General features: G+C 51.3%; 2 protein-coding genes across 6 annotated transcripts in view; one reads left to right on the top strand and one right to left on the bottom strand.

Annotated features, from left to right (window-relative positions):
• Positions 1 to 2,566, top strand: part of CYRIB (CYFIP related Rac1 interactor B) — a 153,887-nt gene extending 151,321 nt beyond the window's left edge. For all 5 annotated transcript variants that reach the window (XM_082858609.1, XM_082858612.1, XM_082858610.1 and 2 more), the window contains one exon: positions 1,831 to 2,566. In XM_082858609.1, the coding sequence (XP_082714735.1) occupies positions 1,831 to 1,894 (64 nt within the window). In that variant the 3' untranslated portion in view covers positions 1,895 to 2,566. The remainder of the gene's footprint in view (positions 1 to 1,830) is intronic.
• A 16,734-nt stretch (positions 2,567 to 19,300) lies between these two features.
• On the bottom strand, positions 19,301 to 24,101 carry GSDMC (gasdermin C; the record flags this gene model as incomplete). Its single annotated transcript, XM_082858459.1, is given in 6 exon segments — positions 19,301 to 19,375; positions 19,379 to 19,540; positions 20,217 to 20,291; positions 21,195 to 21,334; positions 23,886 to 23,927; positions 23,930 to 24,101. Coding segments are annotated over 6 exon segments (666 nt in total).
• Positions 24,102 to 24,420: the final 319 nt, after the last annotated feature.

Raw genomic sequence — 24,420 nt, 5'->3', positions numbered from 1 at the left:
TACTCTGCGCTTGACATTTTGTCGTGCCTGTTACTTGGCTCTTTCCACTGTGCAGCTGTGTAAAGGAGATGGAAACAACAGAAATGAAGGAATGGATGTTGAAAATTCTTATTTCCTGACATCAGTAGGATGATGTATAGCGATATATATGTTATCTGCACTTGGGAAATAAAACAGAAAGGTTAAGTCTTTGCTACATCACCTGCCACTTAGTGTAAAAATTCTCCCTTATGGAGTTTTATTTCAGGCTGGCTGCTTAGCTTCTTGTCCTCCTTCCACAGATATTAATTGAGTACCTGTTATGTGCCAGGCTGGTGTCTTGTTCTGTAATACGAGAACAGTATGGAGGTGACCTGTGAGTAAAATTGTAGAGTATATCACAGACTTACTGAAGCACATATTTGTCTCTTTACCTCTCTAAGGATTTACTTGAGTTGAGGTACTTTCTTCAGTTTTTAAATTGATTTGAAATGAACCTGATGAGAATTGAGTTTAAATTTCTTTAACACAGAGAGACCATCCATGTGTATCTCCTTAAAGAGATACATTTCTTAAAGATATGTGAAATGCTTGTGAACCAGGTTGACTGATCCAGCATTAATGTTCTGTGTGAATTATGTCCAAAATGTGCCCCCCGTTCAGGCATCGCTCCTAATGCGGTGCAAGCCTGAGTCACTAGGCCTTCCCAGCCCCCGGCTGGTCCCCTGCTGTTCCTTCTCCCTGCGCTTCTCCCTCAGCAACCGGACAAGAACCGCACATCACCCCCTTGCTCAGCATTCTCCGCTGGCTTTCATTAACCTCAGAATAATCTCGAAACTCTTCACTATGGCCTGTAGTGTCTGCGTGACCTGGTCTTTCTTTGTCTCTAAGGCCCCACCAGTACTTTCCTCCTTTGCTCCTAATACCCCTTCTGTAGGGGTAGTGTATTATCATCTTTCTCCCTCTGCTAGGTGGTAAGCTCCTGGAACAGTGCCTGACACACAGCAGGCCTGCTTATTGAATTTCTGCCATTAAAAAGAATCCTATGGTGAATCTTCTCGTAAAATAATAATCACTCCTAGTGATTCTTTTTTAGGTTCTTAATTTGCATTTACATATTTAAAACAAAGCACATCTGCCTGGAAATAAGGCACTTAGAGAATTGAAACATTTTGGGATATGACAGAACTGAAATAGTTGAACTGTCTTAAATACAGAATAGAACAGGGGTTGGCAAACTTTTTTTTGTAAAGGACCAAAGAATAAGCAAGTATTTTAGGCTTTTTAGACCATGTGTTGTCTGTCAGAGCTATTCAGCTCTGCCGTTGTAGCAAGAAGGTAACCATAGACAGTACTTAAGTGAATCAGCATGGCTCTGTTAGAGTAAAATGTTATAAACACTGAAATTTGAAATTCATGTAATTTCTACGTTAACATGAAATACTATTTTTTGACTTTTTCTCCCAACCATTTAAAAATGTAAAAATATGCTTAGCTCACAGGCCCTACAAAAATAGGTGGTGGGTTGGATCTGATCCACGGGCTCTAATTTGCCAACCCCTGATATAGGACAGCAATTATTTTCCTCTGAGTGAGAAGTTACTTTAGAATTTAACCAGGTAGTGTCAACAAGGTAGTTCTAAATAAGTTAAACAGCCATTGGATATTCTGTTTAAAAGGTGAGAGGAGCATAAGCTAGCAGGACCTGAATAGGGTTAAAGCTGGAATGAAAAGGCATAATTTTGTGAGAGAAGATTGCCTGGCCAGTTGCCTCTCTTACCATAATTATAGAACCTGATGCAGGTTATGTTTGTTTTCTCACTCCCTGAAATTGATGTTTTTCCCTTTTAGGTACACAACAAAACATTTGAATGATGAGACTACCTCCAAGCAGATTAAATCCATGCTGCAATAACAGCTCTGGAATAAGCACCTGCTGTAGACAGAAGACAGTATTCTGCAGTGACTGAGAATGCACAGTTTTTAGTGATTGCAATTACTATCTCATTTACTCTTGCTTTTTATTTCTTTCCTCTGTTCCTCTCCCTCTTTTTTAATCATATTCTTGTTCTTAAGACTTCTTTTCTGTGCCAAAATCAGTAAAGTTATACTCTGAAGGGATGTTGTCCCTTCAAACAGGCCATCTAAGGCAGCTAATTATGCATTGCATTGGGGTCTCTACTGAGAAAAATTCTGTGACTTGAACTAAATATTTTTAAATGTGGATTTTTTTTGAAAACTAATATTTAATATTGCTTCTCCTGCATGGCAAAACTGCCTATTCTGCTATTTAAAAACCCTCAATGACTTTATTTTCTACTGCCGCTTTTTTCATGTGCAGCCAAAATGAAAATGTTTAAATTAACTGTGTTGTACAAATGGTACCCAACACAAACTTTTTTTAAATTAGTAAGACTTTTGTTTAAAGTTTTAAGTTTGCATTTTGACTTTTTTTGTAAGGATGTATGTTGTGTGTTTAACCTTTATTAACTAATGTTAAAAACTGTGATGTGTGCGTAGAATATTACGTATGCATGTTCATGTTTAAAGAATGGCTGTTGATAAAATAAAAATCAGCTTTCATTTTTCTAAGTGTGGCTTGGTTTACTGGTGTTTTGTTTTTAGGCTTCTAGAGATTTCCCCATGTATATTTTAATGGAATGTATATACACATTACATATTTTTTCCTTCTTTTAGGGCAGGGCTGGGTGTTTTTCTTTTTTATCATTTTAATTGCTTTTAAAATCTTGCTAAGTGCAGTAAGACTAGTGATCTTGCCATACTTGACTTTTCTCCTTGACTTACTCTTGTATGGACGTAGTAACAAGGAAGTAAGACTAGTGATCTTGCCATACTTGACTTTTCTCCTTGACTTACTACTCTTGTATGGACGTAGTAACAAGGAAAACTACACTCCTGCTTGATAGGCATTTTCCAGCAGCGAGAAGGTAGCAACTGGAAACAGAGTGTGGAGGAAGAACAGTCCTTATTACTGGGAGGAGAGTGAGTATACGAGGGACTTCCTAGGAGAAACTGAAGGCCGCAGTATCACTAGTGGTAGGAAACTCGCATGCTTATTACTTTAAGATCATAAAACCGTAATCATGAAGTCTAAGTGTCCTGATTGGGAGAAGCTGCTTAAAGGTTGTCTAGTCTACCCATGCTAGTTTAACAGTTAACTAAACCAGAGGATTCCCTCAAAACCTGGCTTAGTAGCGTCAGGTCACCATGGCCACAGCCCTTCGTGATGGAATCCCTGTTGACCTCTCTGTGGTCTCACTCTCTCGCACCCACACCGTGCTCCCAGCCAGGCTCAACTGTGTGCTGCTCAGATTGTTCCACGCAGTGTCACACCTCCGTAACTCGGGTCCACCTGGTCCCTGAGCCTGTCATTCACTTCCTCCCCTGTGTCCGTCTGATGAAGAGCAGCTCTCATTTTTCAAGGACCAGCTTGTGTCACTTTGACGAAGCCTTTGGGATATACATGAGCCACCTCCTTCTAGGCACCTTCTAATAAGAGGGTTGTAATGGGTTAAATAGTGCCCTGTCTCCCGAAGATATGTGCACCTGGAACCTAGAGATGTCACCTCATTGGGAAAAGGGTATTTGCAGCTGAAATTAAGTCAAGGATCTGGAGATAAGGCCGTCCTGGATTACATGGGGCCCTAAACTCAATATAAGAGAAAAGAAGAGGAAACGGACGCAGAGCAGAAGGCCGTGTGAAGATGGAGGTGGGATTGGAGCAGTGTGTCTGCTAGCTGAGGCACCCAGAGTCGCCGGCAGCACCAGAAGCTGGAGGAGAGGCCTGGACCGTTCTCCGAGAGCCTCCGGAGGGAACCAACCCTGCTCACACCCTGGTTTCAGACTTAATGGCTTCCGGGACTCAGGATAAGCTTGTTTTATGCCACCCAGTTGGGGGTAACTTGTTACGGCAGCCCTAAGACTCTAATACAAACTATCTCATCCAACACTGCTGATACTTCACTGGACCTCTTTCCTGATACTGTGAGAACTTGAGAAAAGAGCCATGTCTGAGGTCCCTTCAGTGTCGCAAGGATCTTGCCCTCTGCCCGAATCTAAGTAGGTGCCAAGTGTGCGTGCTTGAACGGAGTGAATGAATGTAAATTAAACATAAGGTTGCAGCTGAAATAGATAAAGTAATACAGCTGCGGCCTTCGCAGTTAACATAGTTTGAGACCTGCCCGTTGGAGAGTAAGTGGAAAGATCTCTCAACCTCTGACCAGGGCTCAGCAAACTCGTCTGTGAGCCAATCCTCCCGCCACCTGTTTCTTTACAGCCTATGAAATAAGAATAGTTTTTACATTTTTAAAAGGTTGGCAAAAGTCAACATAATATTTTGTGGCATGTGTAAAATATATGAAATTGAGATTCGATTGCCCGTAAATAAAATTTTATCGGAACACAGCCTCACTCATTTGTTTACATGTTATTTTTGGCTCCTTATGCACTACAACAGCAGAATGGAATTCTTGTGACAGAGGCCATATGGCCCTCAGAGGCTGAAATATTTGCTGTCTGGCCCTTTACAGAAAGTTTACCGATCTCTCATCTAGTTACAAGAGCAGGTTTCTTTGAGAACCTAGTGTGTCGGAAGCACCGTGCTGCAGAGTGATACAAGGAGCCATCTCTGCTGCCAGGAAGTGGTGGGTTTGATTTGTCTAATATTTGCCGTTCAGATAGCCAGAGAGAACAAAAAGGCATCTTCTCACCTGCCGAGTCTGATCCCTGTTCGTGTCTATCCTCAGAATGAAGGATTATGGGGCCGGCCATGGGCTCATCAGGAAAGAGGACCAGGATTAATTAGCAGGATCTGCCCTGTGTACTGGAGGGAGGTGTGACTCCGTTCTGTGCAGGTAAATTTTCTGTCACCCTAAGGCAGCCTCCTTTTACCCCCTCTTACCTCTACAACAGCCCGGTCGGCATCTCTCTACTCACCCTGGGCCCCAGTCCCCGTGTCTCTTCCTTCACAGTGTAAAGCATCCGTTGCATCATGTCTTCCACCAGCGATACCCATGATGGTCTGTTATCTGCCCTGTTTCTGCAGCCCTCCAGCCAGACGAGTAGAGCTCTTCAGTTGGCTGTTTTCTCACTTTAGAGATTTGGATTAAGAAGCCCTCTGGACTATTTTAAGACTGCTCCACGTATTTTAGACTTGTCATAAGGATAATTAACATTTGTGCTCAAACCCAGCTCTTTTGAGTTGAAATGCCATACTGGTTCCATTTGAGATTGCAGGAACTGCCAGTTCATAAATTCTTACAGTCCCTCACAGAGCATATTTCACAATCTTTACGTGGTGCAATTTGTTCCATATACTGTTCCGTACTTTGCTTTATTCACTTAATGAGGATCGTAGATTGTCCCATGTGTTTACCTAGACAGCATCCTCATCCTCTGTGAAGGCTGTGTGGTATTCCATCATATGCCTGTACCGTAATTCGCAAAACCAGTCCCTATCTGAGGGACTCAGTTTATTTCCAAACTACTGTCACTGTAAACAGTGATGTGAGGACAGACCTTGTACATACATCGTGCATGTACACAAATATCACGTCTCCTTCACTCCGCATCAGGTCACCCCGGCCACGCTGATCTTGCTGTTCCTCAGATGCAGTGAGGGCGCTGCACTGTCGAGGCCCTTGGCAGTGGCCGGTCCCCCTGTGGGGTGGCAGATGGGCCATACCCTGCGTCTCTGATCAGGTGTCATCCTCCCAGCGAGGCCTGCCTTCCCCACCTCCTGCTTATAACGGCATCTGTTGGTCTGGTGGGGGAGTGGTCCTCCAGGGAGCATTCGGCAGCGGGAGGCTGGGAGGAGGGGCAGGGGCATGGAGGGTGGACCGCAGGACAGTCTCTGTAGAGGACAGTCTCCCCTGTATGGGTTCTACTCCCTTTCTGCCCCTCACTCACTGGCTTTACGACTTCCATGGGCCCCATTCTCCCCATCTGTAAAAGTCAGTCTCCGTGGTCCCACCTCTGACCTGGAATAGCTGCTAAGACAACAGTGGCTTCTAGGCTGTGCCCCAGGTGCTTGGGGGAGGTCCTGAGAAGGGAGAGCTGCTCCGGGCGGTCAGAGGCAGAGGAGGCGCCTGTGCACAGAGAGGAGGCTTCCTCAGACGCCCACAGCCGCAGGGCAGCTCACCTATCCCAGCTCTGCTGCTGGCCCCAAGCTAACAGCTCCTGGAGCCCCTGACTTAGCTGCTGAGGCATTTCAGACAAGGATCATCCTGTGAGCGCCAATGAGTGCGCTCTCTAGGGGTCCTATAAAGGGAGGAAACCACTGTACGTAAGCATGCTATTGAAGGGGCACAAACATAGGGAGACACTGTTACCCCCGTTTTATAGATGAGGAAACATTCAGAGAGGTTAAGAAACTTGCCTAAGGTCACACAGCTACCGCTAGACCACTGCTCAGTCTAAATCTTCTAGTTTCAGGGCCCTTGCTCTATGTTACGTTCTTTTTCTCCATCTTTGATGCTGCTGCTGCTGCTAGAACTCTCACTTTCTAGAACTAGTTTGATTTAATTAGATTGTTGGTTCAAATTGTGACTACCTCTAATTTCAGGCAGAAGCTAGTTTTCAAGAAAGTTGAACTTAAACATGTATGTGTTATGGAACAACATTTATTATTATGTTCACCAGACCACAAGAGAGAAGCCTTTCACTTCCACTGGATGTCCATTCCCACCCCTACAAAAGGAGAGATTCTTGCTGGGAGAGAAGATGGGCCAGTTTGTGTAATGAAGTTCAGAGAGGGGAGGGTGTGTGAGGAGCAAGAGGGGGATGGGAGGGGTTGAGGAGAAGTTGGCAGGTGGAGGGCCGGTCAGAGGGGCTGGGGCAGCACAGGAGGTGAGGGGCTGTGAAGGGAGAGGGGATTTTCATGCAGACCATGTATATGGACTCATTTAATGCCCTTTAAGACATGTGAGTTGAACATTAATCCCTTTTAAATTACTTGTGGCTCATTAACTTATTAAAACATGGGCCTCTCTGAGCCCGTAAGAGCAACATGCAGAAAGAAAGACGATTAATGTGACGGGCTGGACAACTGGCAGTGAAGAGTGGAAAGCATCTATGTTCTTTCTCTCCCCACAAGGAGGAGCCCGTGTCCACACTCTCCAGACGGAGCTGAAGATGCTTGAATTTGGTGAAAGTGTGACGTTGGTGCATTATTTCCAGAATAGAGCTTTCCAGGGGTTGGTGTAAGGTCTGCAAAGATTCCCTTGCCCAAAACCTCACTTCTCATGCTACAGAGAATGTTTGATGGCATACACACAATATATTACATTTTTAAAAAGCAAGTTTATGACATCATACATACGTTACCAGATTTTTCTGCAAGATAATTTATATGACCGCATGGAAAAAAATACTGAAAGGATAAACACCAGGATGTCAATACTGGTTATTTCCGGAGAATGGGATTAAGGAAATTAAAATGTTTTTCACACCTTTCTGAAACTTTATTATTTCTTTTACAGTGACCGTTGTTTTGATTGTTAGACAAGTTTTATCAGGAGAAGAGAACATATAAAGTGACCCTGCTGAGAGTGGGCAAAACCACGTGATGTGTCTGCCTCTGAGCGCTGTCCTGAGGTCTGTTCCTGTCGGGTGTGCTCTGCTAGGAAGAGCACGGAGCTGAGAGTCGCGAGAGCTGCTTCTGGCCTGTGGTGTGTGCTCAGGCTCTTCCCCTGCTCCCTGTGCACGCCCTTACACACGCGTGTGCGTGCCCATACCCCCCACTGCTCACACAAAGATGCACAGCCCTTGGCCTGCACCCCAGTCTGTAGTGGAATCCCTGAACGGTGCAGCCGGGTGACAACTGTGCAGTTTGATCCGTCACTCTCATTTTACAAATGGGAAAACTGAGGCTGAAGGAGAGCTGCAGGGAGCTGAAATTAAGGGGAGATTGTCCAGGTCCTTTGTTAACCTGGAGAAAGGTCTGGCAGCTTCGTCCAGAACAGTGATACGATTCTTAATAATAACAACATCGCGCAATAACAGCTGACAGCCAGGCACTGTTCTGAGCACTTTGTGTACAACTTTTAAAATCTTCGCTACAATCCCGTGAGCTAGGAATTCTTATCACCCCACTTTACGGGGGTAATTTTACAGGAGGAGGAAGCACAGAGAAGGCCGGACGCGCCCAGAGCTACGCAGCTGTCGGTGGTGGAGCCGTGAATGGAGGCCAGGCTGTTCTGGAACCAGCCTCTGCTGACTCCCCAGGAAGAATCCTGCTCCAGGGTAGGACCCTAGCCTAACTGGTGCCCCCCGCCCCAGATATGGACAGGCAACTAAAGTCTGGGGGCCATCCTGTGAAGGGGAGAAGAGGGTGTGTGAGCCAGTCCCGGGGAGCCCCACAGTCACCTGTGGCTGCCGGAGGGGCAGCTGCATCCCGGCCCCACGCAGAGGCTCCTGGCCAACAGCTTCCTGGAGGCAGGGTGTCTGGAACCCTGGGGGAGGATGTGGCACACTTCTCAGGCATCAGCCTGGAGGGCTGCAGGGCCGGGGGTGGCCAGCAGCTGCAGCCCTGCGAGGGACACGTAGAGTGCGGACAGCTGTGGCACCATGCCAGGGTCCCAGGTGAGTTGGCGGCCGGGGCCCTGCGGCTCCAGCTCACAGCCCTCCACCAGGCTCCGGGTGAGGGCCACATCCTCACTCTGCAGGGACGAGAGCACTTCCGGTGGGAGGGAGAAGGTTGTTTCCTCCAGCTGGTTGAAGTTTGGCTCTAAGATGCTCGCCACCTGCAAGGAATCACCCAGAGTGAACAGATAGGTCTCCCAGGGCCGGGAGCAGTGGAACACCCCCTCCGCTGAGGGTGGGAGCCTGGGGCCTCTGTTCCCCTGCCCTCCCAACAACGAAGCCTCGGCCCTGGGGCCTTGCTCCCAGCAGAACTGTGGTTCTAAGTAATGCGCCCCCCAAATGCTCTTCCCTGCGCTGGCTGCAGTCAGTGGTTTCCAACACTCCCAGTGCCTCCCAGCCTTTGCATACGCTGTTCTGCCTGGACGGCCACCCCCCATCCTTCATCTGTTAATCCACGAACTGCATGGAGGGGCCCCCGCTCTGGGAAACACCCCTGAGCTCCCACCGCCACCTACACAAGCTAAATCAGGCTCTGTCTGTAATCACCTGTTGGAGGATCCCCTTGAGCAGCCTGTGAGGGACAGGGCTGCCTCTTCCACCCGTGTTCTCAGGCCCTAGCAGAGGGCCGGGCACAAGGGAGGAGCCCAACGTCATCCGTGAATAAACCCGCGTATTTCATTATTGCGAATAAACCTGGGTGTAGCCCGCCCAGCAGAGGCTGCTCAGGTCTGGGTACACAGAGGTCAGAGCCCAGCGCATGCTCTACAGGTCTGTTTCCCCAGATGTCCTCCCCACATCCCCTCCCCAGGTTCTCACCAGCTCCAACCGCTGAGGCAGGACCCCTCTCTCCAAGCACTGGGCCAGCAGGCAGTGTTGGGTGTCACTCAGCACTGTGGAGAGACGGGGTGGGGGGTTGGGGGCCACCAAGGGTCTGTGGCTCTCACCTGTGACTCTCTTCGTGGGCCTGGCAGCCCCAGCAGGAAGGGCTGGGATACAGGAGCCCTGCGCTGGGGAGAAGCCCCACCAGGTATCTCTGGGGCTATCTTTCCCCAGAAGATTCCAGAAGGTGGGAACTGTGCCGGCCTTGGAAGTGCTGCGTGGTCTTCAGTAAGACTACTCCCATCCCCCTCAGTCTTCCTAAAACACAATCCATTAAGGGTGGGTGGTGGGCTTCACTTACTAAAGGTGTTCGTGTGTATCAGCTCGTCTTCTGGCCCGGTGGCTTTGCAAGGTGGTTATTAAGCAGGACACGGTGCGGCCTGCCCAGGGCTGCCCATGGCTGAACCAGGACGAGGACCCGGCCAGCCTGATCCCCAGCGTGAGGCTCCAGCCACGAGCAGCATCCTTCTCCAGGCTCTCTCTCCTTCCCGACCCCAGCCCACGGGAGTCCTCTTACCTACTAGTGCTCCAAGATGCAGAGGACGGCCCTGCCTTTCCAGGGTGACAGGCTGCCTGAGGGGTCCTGGAGGATGCTAGGATGAGGCCCGCAGGGCCACCCAGCTGTCCCAGCGCCCCAGTGTCCAGGGCCTGTTCCAGCTGCAGGAGAGCGGCGAGGAAGAGCAGGGAGAGGCAGCTGTGGGTCCCCTCTGTCCACGTACTCTACCACCCAAGCTCCCGTTCCCATGCTCTGGGTCCCCAGCCTTCGTGATGCCGGTGAAGCTGGGACGAGCCTGGGTTCATTGCCAACAATGCGGAACCAAGGTCCCTCCTTGGGCTTCAGGGAACAAACGATCAGGGAGATTCTGATACGACAGCTGGTACGGGGCAGCACCCAGTCACCCCAGGGCCTTCTGAGGTTGTGTGCTACCAAGACCCATAGCATGTCCTGTTCCTGCCTCTCATCCCCCTAGCCCACCCCTCTCTGTCCTAGATGCCAGCCCCCAGCCCGGGTCTGGCCGTTGAGCCCCTTACTGTGTCCTCGAGCTCCTGCGGTGCCCAAGGGTCCTGGAGCAGCTATTGGAGGGCGCCCAGCAGTGGGTCCCGCAGCTCTGGGGGCAGCGTGGCCAGGTTCTGCAACTGGGCCCTAGCCTGCCTCTGCAGGCCCCGGAAGTCAGGCTCCGCACCTGGGGCCCGGCCAGAGGCCGTGCCTGTGGGGAGAGGCATCGGCACCTGCTGGAGCCTTTCCCCGGGCTCCCTGCCCTGCGCCAGCCAGGCCCTGGTGTCCTGAACCTGACCAGGAGGTCCTGGGATCACAGACCTGGCCCGGGGAAGCTCGTGTGTCAGGCACATCTTTATGGGCTCACCTCTCCCTTCCTCCCTCCTTCCCTCCCCTCCCCCCTTCCTTCCGAGCATTTTCTGAGCACCTACTACGTAGTAGGTGCCACCCACAGGGCTTGTCCTCGCCTCCCCACTTCTCACCCACCCCGCCCAGGGCTGACGCTTCAGCTCCAAGAAAGGCCACTTCTCTGCCCAAGGGCCTGCTGTGTGTCTGCTCCTGAGAGCCCCCAGGCTGAGCCCCACCTCCGGCCAGCTGCCCCACTGGGATGGCTAAGACAGGGCTTCTCGGGCTCTAAGCACCACGGCACAGGTGGGTGGGCCTGGCAGGGTGGTCAGGCGCCCCTGCCTTCCCACTCCTGTCTTGTTAACCGTACAAACTGCCTCTTGAGAGCCAACCTTCCAGGTACCGAACGCTGTCCAGACACCATCACTGATCCCCCCACCTGGTAAGAAAAGTCCCAGCCTCCCCGCTGTGCGGGTGTGGAGACCAAGACTGGAGCTGGAGCCTGGAGCTAGCCTGCGCCTCCTACACTCAGCATCCTTCCCCCCACAGCCTGGTCCTGGTCTTTCCAGCTCATCTCCTTCCCACGGGGGAGAGAGCACATGGCCCTCCCTGCCCGAGTGACACGGGGTGACCGCATGCGGAGGGAAGGGACCCCAGCGATGGGGTCAGGGCATTCTTCGGGGAAGGAGTGATTTCTGGCTGGGTTCTCGGGCTCTGGCAGGGGTCACTCACCTCCTCTCTGTCTCTCCAGAGCTTTCCTTCAGGCAGGTCGAGCACAGCTGCGTGGGAGCACGAGGCAGGGAGAAGAGAAGAGTCCCCGGGCCACGGATGAGCAGGACCAAGCCTGGTCCCCGTGATTCTCTGCTAATTAGATAACACGCCCCTCCTCCAGTCACATCCCCCCCATCCCCGGCCCCCCCGGGACAAGCAGGGCACAGGCTGGGTTGTCAGCCCTCCCTGAGAGCTGTCTCGGCAGCCCCTGTGAAAGGCACATCCTTTCAGCATCTGCCTGGCTGGCTGCTTGCTCAGGCCAACGGGGAAACGGCCTCCCTCCCCCTCTTCGCGCCCCGCACTTGGGCGCAGCCCCTGCCCCCCTCCCAGCCCTCCCAGAGGGAGAGTCGCGTGCAGCTGTTTCTGCTGCTCCAGGCTCCACGTACCCCAGCGATCGTCCTCCATCACCAGCTGCAGCGCCAAGTAGGCCAAGACTGTGCTCCGTGGGATGGCCACCGTCTTCTCTTTGGCCATGGCGCTCTGACCCTGGAGCTGGGAGAGAGGCAGGGAGAACAGGACGTCTTGTCCACACAGGATGCTAGGGCCTGCAGGAAGGGGTCTCGGGGGCAGACAGGAGCAGGGGATGGGGTGACACGGGGGGAGGGACTGCGAGGGTCCCTCTTGGTGACCAGGGCCTTCTGAGGTTGGCGGGGAGAGGGAGATGCAAAGGCAGGGGACACTCAGGCACAGCACAAACAGCATTCTGCCAAAGACGTTGCACATGAGGTATTTCCAGAAAACCCAAGGCACTCTGGGGTCAAAGCAGTGCACGCTGGCACGGTGGAAGCTCTACACGGTCCCACCATAAGGAAGGGAGTTTTATTTTGCCTCAATAGACATTGTCCAGAGTTTGGAGTGTTCGCTTTGGGAAAGGCTGAGCTGGAATCCTGGGGCCCTGCAGCTGGACAGCCGCCAAGCGATCTCGAAGTCGTCCTCCCTCGTTGGGCAGGTGGAAACCGAGGCACAGAGGGGCGGCTGTTGGGGGGTGCTGGGAAGCCGGGGCTCCTGACGTGGGCCAGTGGTGGCCCTGTTATCGCCCTGTTCCCACAGGAAAAGGGCCGTCGACTGGCACTCACCTGCACGCCCGGGGATGGCGAGAGCTGGGGCCCAGAGCTGATGCTGAGAGAGCAACTCGATGTGTGGAGACGAGAGCCCCGGAGCCCTAGCGTGCTGGCATGGGGCCCAGCTTCCCCCCGTCCCAGTGGGGACTGGCAGTCCATGGACGCTGAATGACCAAGGAACAGAGCCGCCGAGGAGCAGGCCCTGAAGACAGGTGGAAGGAACACTGACTGTCCTTGCCCTCAGCACGTCCGGCACTTTTCTCACATCGCTGCTTGATCCTCACCCCGATTCTGCAGCCCAGCTTCATGGACCAGAGAAGTCAAACTCAGAGGGTCAAGTGACTTGTCCAAGGCCACCCAGCCAGCCAGGGGTGGAGCTGGGATTCGCAGCCAGACATGCCCAGTTCCAAAGCGGATGCAAACCCCCCTGCACTGTGATACTACTCCCCGGCAGCAGGTAAGACTCACCTGGGAGAGTTAAAAGAAGACCAGCAACTGGGTCCTAGTCCGGACCAGTTAAAACAGATTGCGTGTGCATGTGCGTGTGCGTGTGTGTGTCTGGGTGCTGGTATTTAAAAAATAATAGTCAAAAAACAACACGACGCCTCTCCAGGGGATTCTAAAATGCAGCGTTGAGAACCACGACTCAAGTGTCCGGGAACTCCACTCCTGGTTTAGATGGGGCGACCTCCAGGGTGCAGCTCTTTGGCAGGAGTCAGGGTGGAGGGGTGGGCCCCTTGCTGGCTTTCAGCACCCCCGGGACACCCCCTGCACCTGGAAAGGGCTGGGCCGGAGGAGTGACAGCTGCCCCACTCCGTCTCCTCGGCCGAGGCTCTGAAGCGTGGCGTCCTGCGCAGCCTCCATGGCCTTGTCACCACATACGGGCTCTCCCTCTCCTTCTGGCTCTGCAGCTCCCTGAGGAACGAGGGCCTCGGAGTCCTCAGTTTCCTGCCAGGGGTGTGGGGTGTGGGCAGGAGAAGAGGCAGAGCTGGTGGGGCTGCTCTCCAGGGCTCCCCTGCTCAGGGGCCTTTCGAAGTGGGCAGCCTGGACTCTGTGCTGCTGCAGGCAGCGGAAGGGTACAGTGGGCAGCTGGCCTGTCTTCCGGCCTAGAGTTCAGGGTCAGGTAGGTGGGCGTGGTCGCAAAGGGGAGAAACTGAACTCTGAGACATCTGTCTTCTACAGGGTTTAAGATGTCCAGAGGCTACCACCGGGCTTTCTGCCTGCTCAGTCGGGCAAAAGGCATACGTTACTTGGCTCACGTGGCATTTAGAAATTTTGAGATAAAATGGCACTGCACACCAGTGCGTGTGTTTTAGGACGAGAGCTTGGGCAGCCGAGAGCACAGCCGAGTGGAAAGGGAAGACTTGAAGAGCTTATATCCAGAGGGTGTGACCATGGGCTCCAGCCCGAGGGGACAGACTTTTCCCCTGCCGGGGGGAAGTTGGGTGGAGGGAAGTGAGGGGCTGACTTCTCCATTAGGCATGGTGCCCAAGGCCCACAAAAATGTTTTAATTTATTTAAAATCAGAAGAAAGAAAAACTTTTAGCTCTAAGAGAATGTCATAATACTTAATATTAGAATAGTCATCTGTATACCAATACACTTAAGGCCAAAGAGAAATTTAACGTATGGTTGGGAGTGGGCCAGTACAGTCTTAAATGGTAATTTTAATGTTTTTACGGAGGAAGGTGCCCACGTGGCCGGGGTGCAGGAAGCAGCAGGAGGCAAAGGAGCGGCCCGCAGACGTTCCTGCATCGGGCCTGCAGGGGGCGCCGGAGGCACGTCGCACGAGCGCGGGGAGGAGTCGCCGTCGGGCCCTCCAGGAGACGGTGAGGAATTCAGGGTGGGGCCGTGGAGAGGACCCTGGGGGGACAGCCTGGGGCACGCCTCAAGGAGAGACAGAGAGACGCTCTCCAAAGGAGAGGGGTCCCGAGAAGGGAGGGAAGCTCGGGGAAACGGCGGGGCGGGGGGGCCGGGGCTGACCTCCCCCGCGGGGCCGCTGTGGGGCGCCCTCGCGCTGAACCCCGCCGCGCCCCCAGGACCCGGGTGCGGCCTCCCACCCGCCGCCCCACCCAGTCCCTACCTGAGGCTCCGGGCCGGCTGTCCCTGCGAGCCGTGGCGTGGCGGCCGTGCCAGTCTTGGACCGCAGGCTGCGCCCCACGCAGGAACTCTCTAGGACCCCTGCCCAGGCCACGGGGTTTCCAGCCCCGCCCCCGCCCGCGGTCGTGGCCCCTGGGGAGCGGGGTCTCCCACGCCTCCCTCTGACCCTGACCCTGACCTTGACCCTGACCCATGGAGGTGATTCTCCAGCTTTCAACAAGGGCGTTTAGACGTACGCTAATATTTATGCTCTGTTTTTCTTTCTTTAATCAAAGTTATACATTCACGTGGTTTAAAGAATCAAATTGTGCCCAAGTTCTTTCTTTTAAACCTCAGACTCTCCCGTTCCCCGTCAGCCCCATCTCCTCCTGGCTTCTCGCCAGAGGCATCGCTTTGAAGTCTTTTTGCTGCTTGTCTTGGTAGCTGCCTCTGTTCTCTCTCTTAAAGGACCGTGTTGACACCGCAATCCACACAGTGGAAATGTACACTTCCGTGGCTTTTTAGTGTATTCACAGCATTGTGGAACCTCCACTGCAGTCAATCCCAGAACATTTTTATCACCCCAACCACTGATGGACTTTACGGATTTGCCTATTCTAGGTAGTTCAGATAAATGAATACAAGGGGGCAGGGGGGGAGGGAAGTGAGGGGCTGACTCCTCCATTAGGGCACGGTGTCCAGGGCCCACAGAATGTATTATGATAATACAAGATGTGGCCTTTTGTATCTGTCATCAATTAAATAAGAAGCTTGCTGAGTTGTAGGCATTATCCATGGGCTTACACCAGGGAAGATGAGGATTTAGGGCCCCCTCTTCCTCTACACCACACACAAGCCGCATCCCTCATCCTCTCAGTAGAGTTATAATTCTCTTTGTTCTTTAATACTATTGTGACTCTGTAAACTCTACTCAGCTATTCGTAAACTTTTTCCTTTCCTGTAGAACTTTGATAGTTTCTCATCGTCGTTTTTTTCTTTACTTTTTTTTCTATTTTCTGTGAATTTATATCTAATTAAATCCAAACTCTGCCAGATGATTACATCTCTTCTTATTATGTTCAGATTCAAGGTATTTTTTTTTTTAATCAATTTCATCTTCCTGGAGAAATCTCTCCAGGAGCCTTCCTATCTGTTCAGGTCAGGGCTTTTTGTCCTCTGGCCTGGCCCTGCGTGTCATCCTGGGAATCCCCCCGTCTCTCTTCCACACTAAATCTTCTTTCTCAGTAGCCAGCATCTTTCTCATGTTTCTCTTCACTTTGGTGTATCACATCCTCTGACATCTTTCTGGAAGAGGGAACATGGGCAGTCATTGTTTTAAAAAACTTTGTTTGAAAATGCCCTTATTCTACCTTCAAACATGATATAGACTTTGAGACTGGAAATCATTTTCCATCAAAATTTAGGAAGACATTGCTCCGTTGCCTCTAGTTTGCTGTGTGGTTGTATTTTAAAGTCATTCTCATATAAGATCTTTTGTAAATAACCTGTTTATCCCCCTGGATTTTCACTTCGTCCCACATGTTCTGAAATGTCCTCAAAATATTTTGGTATGGGCTCATTTTCATGTATTTGTGTTAGGCACAAATATCAGTAGGTCTTTTTTTTTCATATTTATTTATTTATTCGGCTGCACTGGGCCTTAGTTGCGGCACGTGGGATCTTCGTTGCCACGTGTAGGATCTTTGTTGCAGCATCTTTAGTTGCGGCACGCGGGATCTCGTTCCCTGACCGGGGATCCAACCGGGGTCCCCTGCGTTGGGAGCGTGGAGTCTTAACCACCGGACCACCAGGGAAGTCCCAGTAGGTTTTTCTCTTGTGCCCCCAGGAAGAATCTTCTAGTCCCCTGCCTGCTACAGAAGCGCTGGGAGAAGGGAGTCAATTGGGAAAGACCACGCTCACAGCTCACAGCTCGGAGAGGAGGTGAGGAGAGCGGTGCAGGCTGTCTGGGGGGTGAACTGGAACTTTCTGTGAACAAAAGGGCTCTCTGGCCACTTCTGTGCCCCACTAGTGACAGGAGAGACTTCTGGAATGTATCCTTTTGTTGTCTTTTTGCTGGATGGAAAGAGAAAAGAGGAAATGTTAAGCACCCAGAGTTAATTATCACGATCGTTAACAAACAAACAAAAAACTCCAAGGACATTTCAACACAGGAGAGAACAGAAAACGTGAGTCACACAAGATCTTCTGGGGGAACAGGAGGAGGCTGGAGTGCCATGCACCACTTTACAGGCTCTTAACGTAAGGCCAGAGTTTTGTTTTGTTTTTAATATTCATTTATTTTTGGCTGCGTCCGGTCTTATGCGGCACACAGGATCTTCGTTGAGGCATGCAGGATCTTTCGTTGCGGCACATGGGATTCTCTCTAGTTGTGGTGTGCGGGCTCCAGAGCGCATGGGCCCTGTAGTTGAGGCGTGCGGGCTCTCTAGTTGTGGCGCACAGGCTTAGTTGCTTCGCAGCATGTGGGACCTTAGTTCCCCGACCAGGGATCGAACCCGCGTCCCCTGCTTTGGAAGGCGGATTCTTAACCAGTGGACCACCAGGGAAGTCCCGAGAGTTTTTAAAAATAAATATTTTCCCCCTCGTCTGCTTGGCTGAGCCGTTGTGGGGAGGGGAGAAAATGGATTGGAGGAGGGCAAGTCTGGGCGTGGCTTCTGGGAAGAGGGGCGACACTGACCACAAGCACGTGTTTGGGGGAAGCAGAACTGTATTAATGAAAAGTGATAGCCACGCCTGTAGCCGGGTCTCGGCGACGGAGTGTCTCGCCCAGGTGCTGACTCACCTCTTCTCCCCCAGGGAAGCCGGGTGAACTCTGTCAAGGAAGCTAAGACCCCTGAGCCCCTCCCCACACACATACTGACCTCTCTGAAGACGCAGAGGTGTTCTGTGCGGAGAGAGAGGCAAATGCCTCTGCTGAGGTGAGGGAACCCAAGCCCGGGGTGTTTAGCCAATCCATACGCGACAGGACAGAGCCCAGGCCAGCCATCCAGGACTCCTCAGAGCCCAGGGGAATCCCTCCTTTTTCATGCCATGACCGTAGCCAGTAGGAACATGCTCCAAACAATAATTTGCAGCAGCAGAGAAACAGGTCTCAGTTCTGGTGGTGGGGAAGAAAGAAACGCTTACTACCCTGCCGTCTTTGTGCAGATAGAGGGTTTGGACAGAGCCACTTAGGCTGGGAACGAGCAAGATGAATAAAAAAGGGTGACACAGCATCTGTGCAAACACTATATGGAAAGAAGACAGTGAAAGAATCCATTCAGGTAGAAAAGTTAGGTTAATGAAAAGCACACCAGGACTTCCCTGGTGGCGCAGTGGTTAGGGATCCCCCTGCCAATGCAGGGGATACGGGTTCGAGCCCTGGTCTGGGAAGATCCCGCATGCCATGGAGCAACTAAATCCGTGTGCCATAACTACCGAGCCTGAGCTCTAGAGCCCGCGAGCAACAACTACTGAAGCTCGCACACCTAGAGCCCCTGTTCCACAACAAGAGAAGCCACGGCAGTGAGAGGCCTGTGCACCCCAACGAAGAGTAACCCCCCTCGCTGCACAGCAGTGAAGACCCAATGCAGCCAAAAATTAAAAAAAAATTAAAAAAAAGAAAAGCACACAGTATCTTAATTATTTTGTATCAAAGCAAAATCATCTCAATAAAGCAAGACCTCAAAGATGAGAGGATGAAACAACAGAATTAAGTGAAAAGGGAGATTGCAAAGCTGAGGAAACAAATTGAATATCAGAATGACAATTTCTGAACTAATAAATTAGAAAAGCAATAGAACGATAATTGAAGTTGAGGGTTGAAATCACAGACATCAAGGAAAGACATGCTCTGATCTCAGAGAATGCAAAGGGATAAAGGAGAGATTAGAGCAATTAGACAAGATACAATGTATTTAGAGGACCCAAAGGACATTTGGTGACTGAAACAGAGAATTCAACAAACAGAATGTATAACGTGTTTAATGATATTGAGTGAATCTTCCTTAAATGACGAAGAACCTAACCCACAGCTCAGAAGGCACAGTCAGGAACACTCACAGGATGACTGATGGACACACAGATATAATTGTGTGTGTGTGGGGGTAAGTTTTATTTTGAAACAATTCCAGACATACAAAAACATTTCAAGAATAAAAAAGAACTCCTGTTTTAAATATTTCACCACATTTCCTTGATCACATATTTATCCATCCATCAGTTCACCTTATTTTCTGATACATTTCAAAGTAAGTTACAGACATCAGTACACTTTACCCAATACAATTCAGAGTGCATATTAACGGGAGTTCAATATTTGTGTACATTGCTTTGAAGTAAAATTAACACGCAGTAAAGTGCTCACATCTTTAGATGCTATCTGTTGAGTTTTGACAAATGCATAAACCTTTTATAAGATACAGAGTATCTCTGTCACCCCAGAATGTTCCCTCGAGTCTTTGTTGGTCCCTGTGCACCCAAACTGGAGAGGCAGAGAAGCATGGCCCCAGGCTCCCTGAGCACCAACGATGCTCACAGCACAGACGGGGGTGTGGCCAGGCCTCTCTGGACTGAGCGCCCCGGGGAGGGCTCAGGCCTTGGCCAGCTGCTGCGGCACTGAGAGGGACCCGTACAGGGTGAACAAGGGCTTCTTGGCCTCCAGGTCTCAGGTCCCCTTGGGGCTGTCGGGAGCCACCCTCAGGCTGCACTCCTCCAGCAGGCTGAAGGTGACGGCCAACCCCTCTGCCTGCAGCGGGGTGAGGAGCTTGGGGTCCAGGGTGAAGGGGATGTTCCAAGGGTACTTGAAGTTGGGCTCCAGGATGCTCTTCACCTGGAAGAAATGAGGTCAGGTGTTGCAGGTCAGCCTTTGAGATCAGGAGACAAAACCTTCTGTCCCGAGAGCCAGGGGCCTCACCGGGTCATGGAAGAGGCAAAGTCATGGAGTCAAGGGGACCAGGAGTCTCGTCCTGTCCTGTCCTTTGATCGGTGTGATCTTGGATATGTCATTGGAAATTGTTGCGCTTTGGTTCTTCAGCTGCTAAATGGTGATACTAACATTGACCTTGCAGAATAGTGGTATCTGGAATTACATGTGTATGTGTACGTGTGTGCAATGTGTGTGTGTGTGTGCATACGTCTGTGCACACATATGTACTTATGTATACATGTATGTGGAGAGAGAAAGAGCAATTTGCAAATGGTAACTGTGTGAGAAAAGCAGAGGTTTCAGATCCCCTGAGCCCCCCAAACTTGTATTCCTCTTTTAGAACTGTGGGCACCCTCTGCTGGGCTTGCCATGGAGACAGAGACCCCCATGAGGTAGACTCACACCCACCGGGCTTGCTCCCCAGAGGGAGAGGCAGCCAGAGAATTCCCGGTGGCCACACGGGATCCTTTCTCCCCTCTCAGCAGAATCTTACGTCGCCCTTCTTTCCTCAGGATCATTCTTATCCCTGGCTCCCTCACCCCCATCCCTGGAGGCTGGCCCCTGGGGATTGATTTCTTCCCAGCGCCCGCTGCTGGAGCAGGATCCTCTTCTCCATGGACCAGGCCAGTAGCTCGTGTCGGGTGTCACTCAGCCCCTGGAACGAGGGGACATTTGGGGAGAGAGAGTGATGAGTAGTCAGATTCTTCTTCCCTACTGTGAACTAGGAGACCCCATGAGGGGGGGACCCGAAGGCAGAGGAAGAAAACCCGCTCGACTTGAAAGGCGAGTTCCCTCCTTCTGCTCTTGGGGTGGTCTCCAGGATGCTACATAACATGGTCCAGCGGGTGGGGTTCTAGGCTGGAGTCTGGAATCATCCACACCCAATGATAGGTTGGGTGAACTTGGACTGGTCTTTCTAGATCCCGGGCTGGTTCTGTATCATATGGTGAATTTATCTCACTGACCCCTCCTGACCTTGGAGAGGGGCGTGATGTGAGATGAAGACCATGGTATTAGACGGGTTTTAGAGAGGTGGGTGGCCTCTAACCCCGTCCTTTTTGGGTCTAGAGGCCAAATTTGTGACGTTCCCATATTTCCCTCAAATCACTCTTACCCAATATGACTTTAAGGAGGGAAACGATGTGCAGTCTTAACTTGAGCCATAGATTTCTTGAGTCCTCTTGCATCTCACTTAGGAAGCTGTCCCGATGATCCGAGGGGCTCCGATCCAACTACAGGAAACCGGTATTATTAGTAATACAACAACAACGATAATAGTAATAGCAATAATGATGTTGTTTTGCAGTTTTGCCAGTATCTTTTGAGTCTACAAGTGATTAACCAAGGTGGGAGGGGGCGGGATCTTCACCTCCCCCCAGATTCCAAGCAGCTTCAGCATGTGGGCTGCATGCCCTGGACCTGGTCATTGTGCCTGGACCAGCGTTTGGGACCCCCTTCAGCAGCCCTCCTTCCCCATGTATCTTGGCAGTCTATCTCCTAAACCTGCCCCTTCACAACTTTGATCAGCCTTAGGTAGAGTGCCCCCCCCCCCCCCCGCCAAGTCCATGAGGTCCTGCAGAGCCTCTCGGTCTTTGAGCCTGGCCAGGATATTGTGGAGAATAGCATCCTGAGTGTCCTTTGGGAGCTGGGCCATTGCCTCCATTTCCCTGCAAACCTCCTTTTGTAGGTGCTTGAAATCTGTCCTCAGGCATCAACATCAACCAGAAAGCGGGGACAGTTCTCTGATTAGAACATCCGTGGTGTGATAAGCCAGGCACCTCCATGTCGTTTATCTACCAACCAAAAGCATCTCTGCAGACGGCATGTTTGAGCTCTGGGGCCGGAGCTATCATAACAGGCTAAAAAGATGGGCAATCCTCGTGCTGTGAAGGGACCCGGCGTGGGGTAGAAGGCAGGGAGGAGAGAAGGAGATTCTGGAAAGAGGTCGTGGGAAGTGGAAGAAAATGACCAAGTGCTCTTTTCTGGGACACGTCTAGAATAACGTGGATTCTAGCGTTGGGCTCTAGAGATGAGAATCTTAGGTGCTCTGGGCTCAGTTTCCACATCTGTTTAGTGGGAAGGTTATGAGGATTAAATGAGTTCATGTATGTAAAATGCTTGGGGGAGTACCTGGCACACATGAACTACCCTCCTTATCATGTAATTCTGCCTGTATCGTCTATGGCCACACAAAATTAAGCAAGGAATGGAGTTGGGGGTGCTCTGCTTCTCCTAGGAGACTTCAGGTGGCCTCCAGCTGGTCTGCTGAGAGGGAGAGGTCCAGGGAGGCAGACATTTCTGTTTGGTCCACGGCCGTATCCCCACTGCTCAGAATAATGCCTGTTGCCCAATAAGTCCTCAATAAGTGTTTGTTGCGTGCATGCACGAATGAATGAATGAACGAATGGGGCCGAACAAAGCGTCGATTTGGAAGGAGAGCTCAGTTTTGTAAGTTGCATGCAAGCCACCTTTTGGGTAGTTGGCTTTGCAGTTTCCCACCCAGGAAGTCCCAGCTTCCCTCTTAAGAAACACTGACCTTGGCCAGTGGGTTCCCGTATTCTTCCTGGAAAGAGAGTCACAAGTGATCATCTCCCTTTCTCATCCCCCAACTTTACTTTTGAGACATTTTGGAGAGTCCTGCCCTCTTAACGCCTTCTCCCTTTTGCTTAACCTCTTCCTGCCCCCATCCCCGTCTGTCCCTCCCCCTCCCTGGCCGTGTGGAACCCCTCCCATTCCACAGAAACTAGGGCCAGGCCCCGGGGCAGCGGTGGCAAAGGCAGGGGCCATCTGCCCTGCTCTCCAGACGTATGTGTGCCATTAGGACCCATCCCCCATCCCAGGAAACACACACTCACCAATTGGGAGGATGGGACCTCTCATGGTGACTAGAAGAGAAATTAAATCCTTACCCAAGAGTTAGTCTCTGAAGGCACTCGGTTTCTCTGACCCTCGGCCCCCTACTTCCCTGACCCCCGTCCCCTTTCTATCTACCCCTTCCCTCCCAGGGGGCCAGACCCAGCGACTTGGGTAAGGACAGCAGAGGCAATCACGTGGCATTCTGGTTGTGACAGGAGGCCTCAGGGAGGGATCAGGTCCCACTTTCCTGGCTGTAAAATCACCCACTCGCCCATCGCCGATTGCAGCTGACGCTCTTCTGGAAAGATAGACAGAAGGACTCACTCACCAAGAGTTATTTAACCTCCGCTCCCCCCAGACACACACACGTGCACACATGCACGCACACCCCGGTATTCAAAGGAGAAAGGTGCCTTCCTCTGTGGCCCCAAGAGTCTATGGCTTGTAAAAGACAGAAGCAATTGGCGGGCTGTGGAGGAGGTTAGCTTCCCTCTGGGTCTGCTGGCTGAGCCCCTTGCATGGCTCTTATTAGCATCCAGAGGGGTCAGAGTTCAGGGGGGCCCGAGGTGTAGGCAGAGAACCTGCCCAGCTCAGGAACTCACCTCTGGAAAGGTTTTCCACTTATCATCATCTGAGATGAAAAGAATGTCTGGATGGGGAAGAAGCCAGGTCAGGAGAGCCCAGGTTATTCCTGCTGGATCCTTTCACATCCCTGCACCTGTAGTCCCCCCCGCCCCCCCGAGCCCATCCCCAGCTTCTTCCTCCGGATCAGGTGGGGCAGCTTTCCTCAGTGTGGCCTGGGGACCCCTTGCATCAGAATCACCTGGGATGATTGTTAAAAACTCAGAATCCCTGACCTCACTCTGTTTCTTCTGAATCAGATTCTCTAAAGAGAAACCTGGAAGCTACATGTTAAATAAGCACCTCATCAAGGGATAACGTCCTGAAATGATGGCATCACTTGAACAGTGGTCCAGGAGAGACACAGCAGCATCTTTCCAGGCACAGCGTCAGCCCCAGGATGCAGCTCACTGAGCAGAAAATGTTTGGGATTTGGAGCCAGACAGACCTGATTTGGATTCCAGTTCTACCAGTTCCCAGGTGTGTTAACTGTGAACAAATTATTTTGTAAGTTTCAATTAATTCTTATGCAAATGGAGATATTATTCCTAACTTCAGAGGCTGCTGTAAGTATTCAATATGCTAAAAAAGTGCCTGGGTCCAGATAGTAGATTCTCAAATAATCGTAGCTCCTTGCCCTGTGCCTTTAGGCAAGGCTGGTTTGATATCTACCTGTGCGGGTGTCTTAGGGATTCTTGGGTGTCGCACCAAGAATCTATCTGAGCACCCTTGTTGTTCACTCCTTGCCTCCTTCGTCCCTGGTTGACACTACCTGGGACTGAAGAACTTGGCTCCAGGATATCCACGAGGTGTATTCTACTGGAACAGCAGGCTGTCCCCAGAACTGTGCATGCGTCCCCTTCTTCTTCCATAATAGCGCCAGCTGACGGAATTTGCTGGTGCTCAACAGGTATTTGACAGGCCTCAGGTCTTTGTCTCCAAGCTCTTTGACCAAATTCTTGCTAATAGGCTCAAACAGGGAGGGCATGTTGCTAGGAGAGGATGGAAGGGGAGTGCAAAGTTCCGTTGGGTGGCGGGGAAGAGAGTGGGCAACCTCGTACAGATCCTTGATATTCTTCCCGAAGGGACGCACATTATAGGAGGTGAATTTAGGTTGTTAAGTCAGACACAGAAAGACAAATACTGCAAGATCTTATTTTTTTTTAATTTTTTGCGGTACGCGGGCCTCTCACTGTTGTGGCCTCCCCCGTTGCGGAGCACAGGCTCCGGACTCGCAGGCCCAGCGGCCATGGCTCATGGGCCCAGCCACTCCGCAGCATGTGGGATCTTCCCGGACCGGGGCACAA

This window comes from Leucopleurus acutus (genome assembly GCF_964270905.1).
Source record: "Leucopleurus acutus genome assembly, chromosome: 17".
Lineage (NCBI taxonomy): Eukaryota > Metazoa > Chordata > Mammalia > Artiodactyla > Delphinidae > Leucopleurus > Leucopleurus acutus.
Note: the sequence above shows the minus strand (reverse complement) of the source record. Positions and strands in the feature narration are given on the sequence as shown.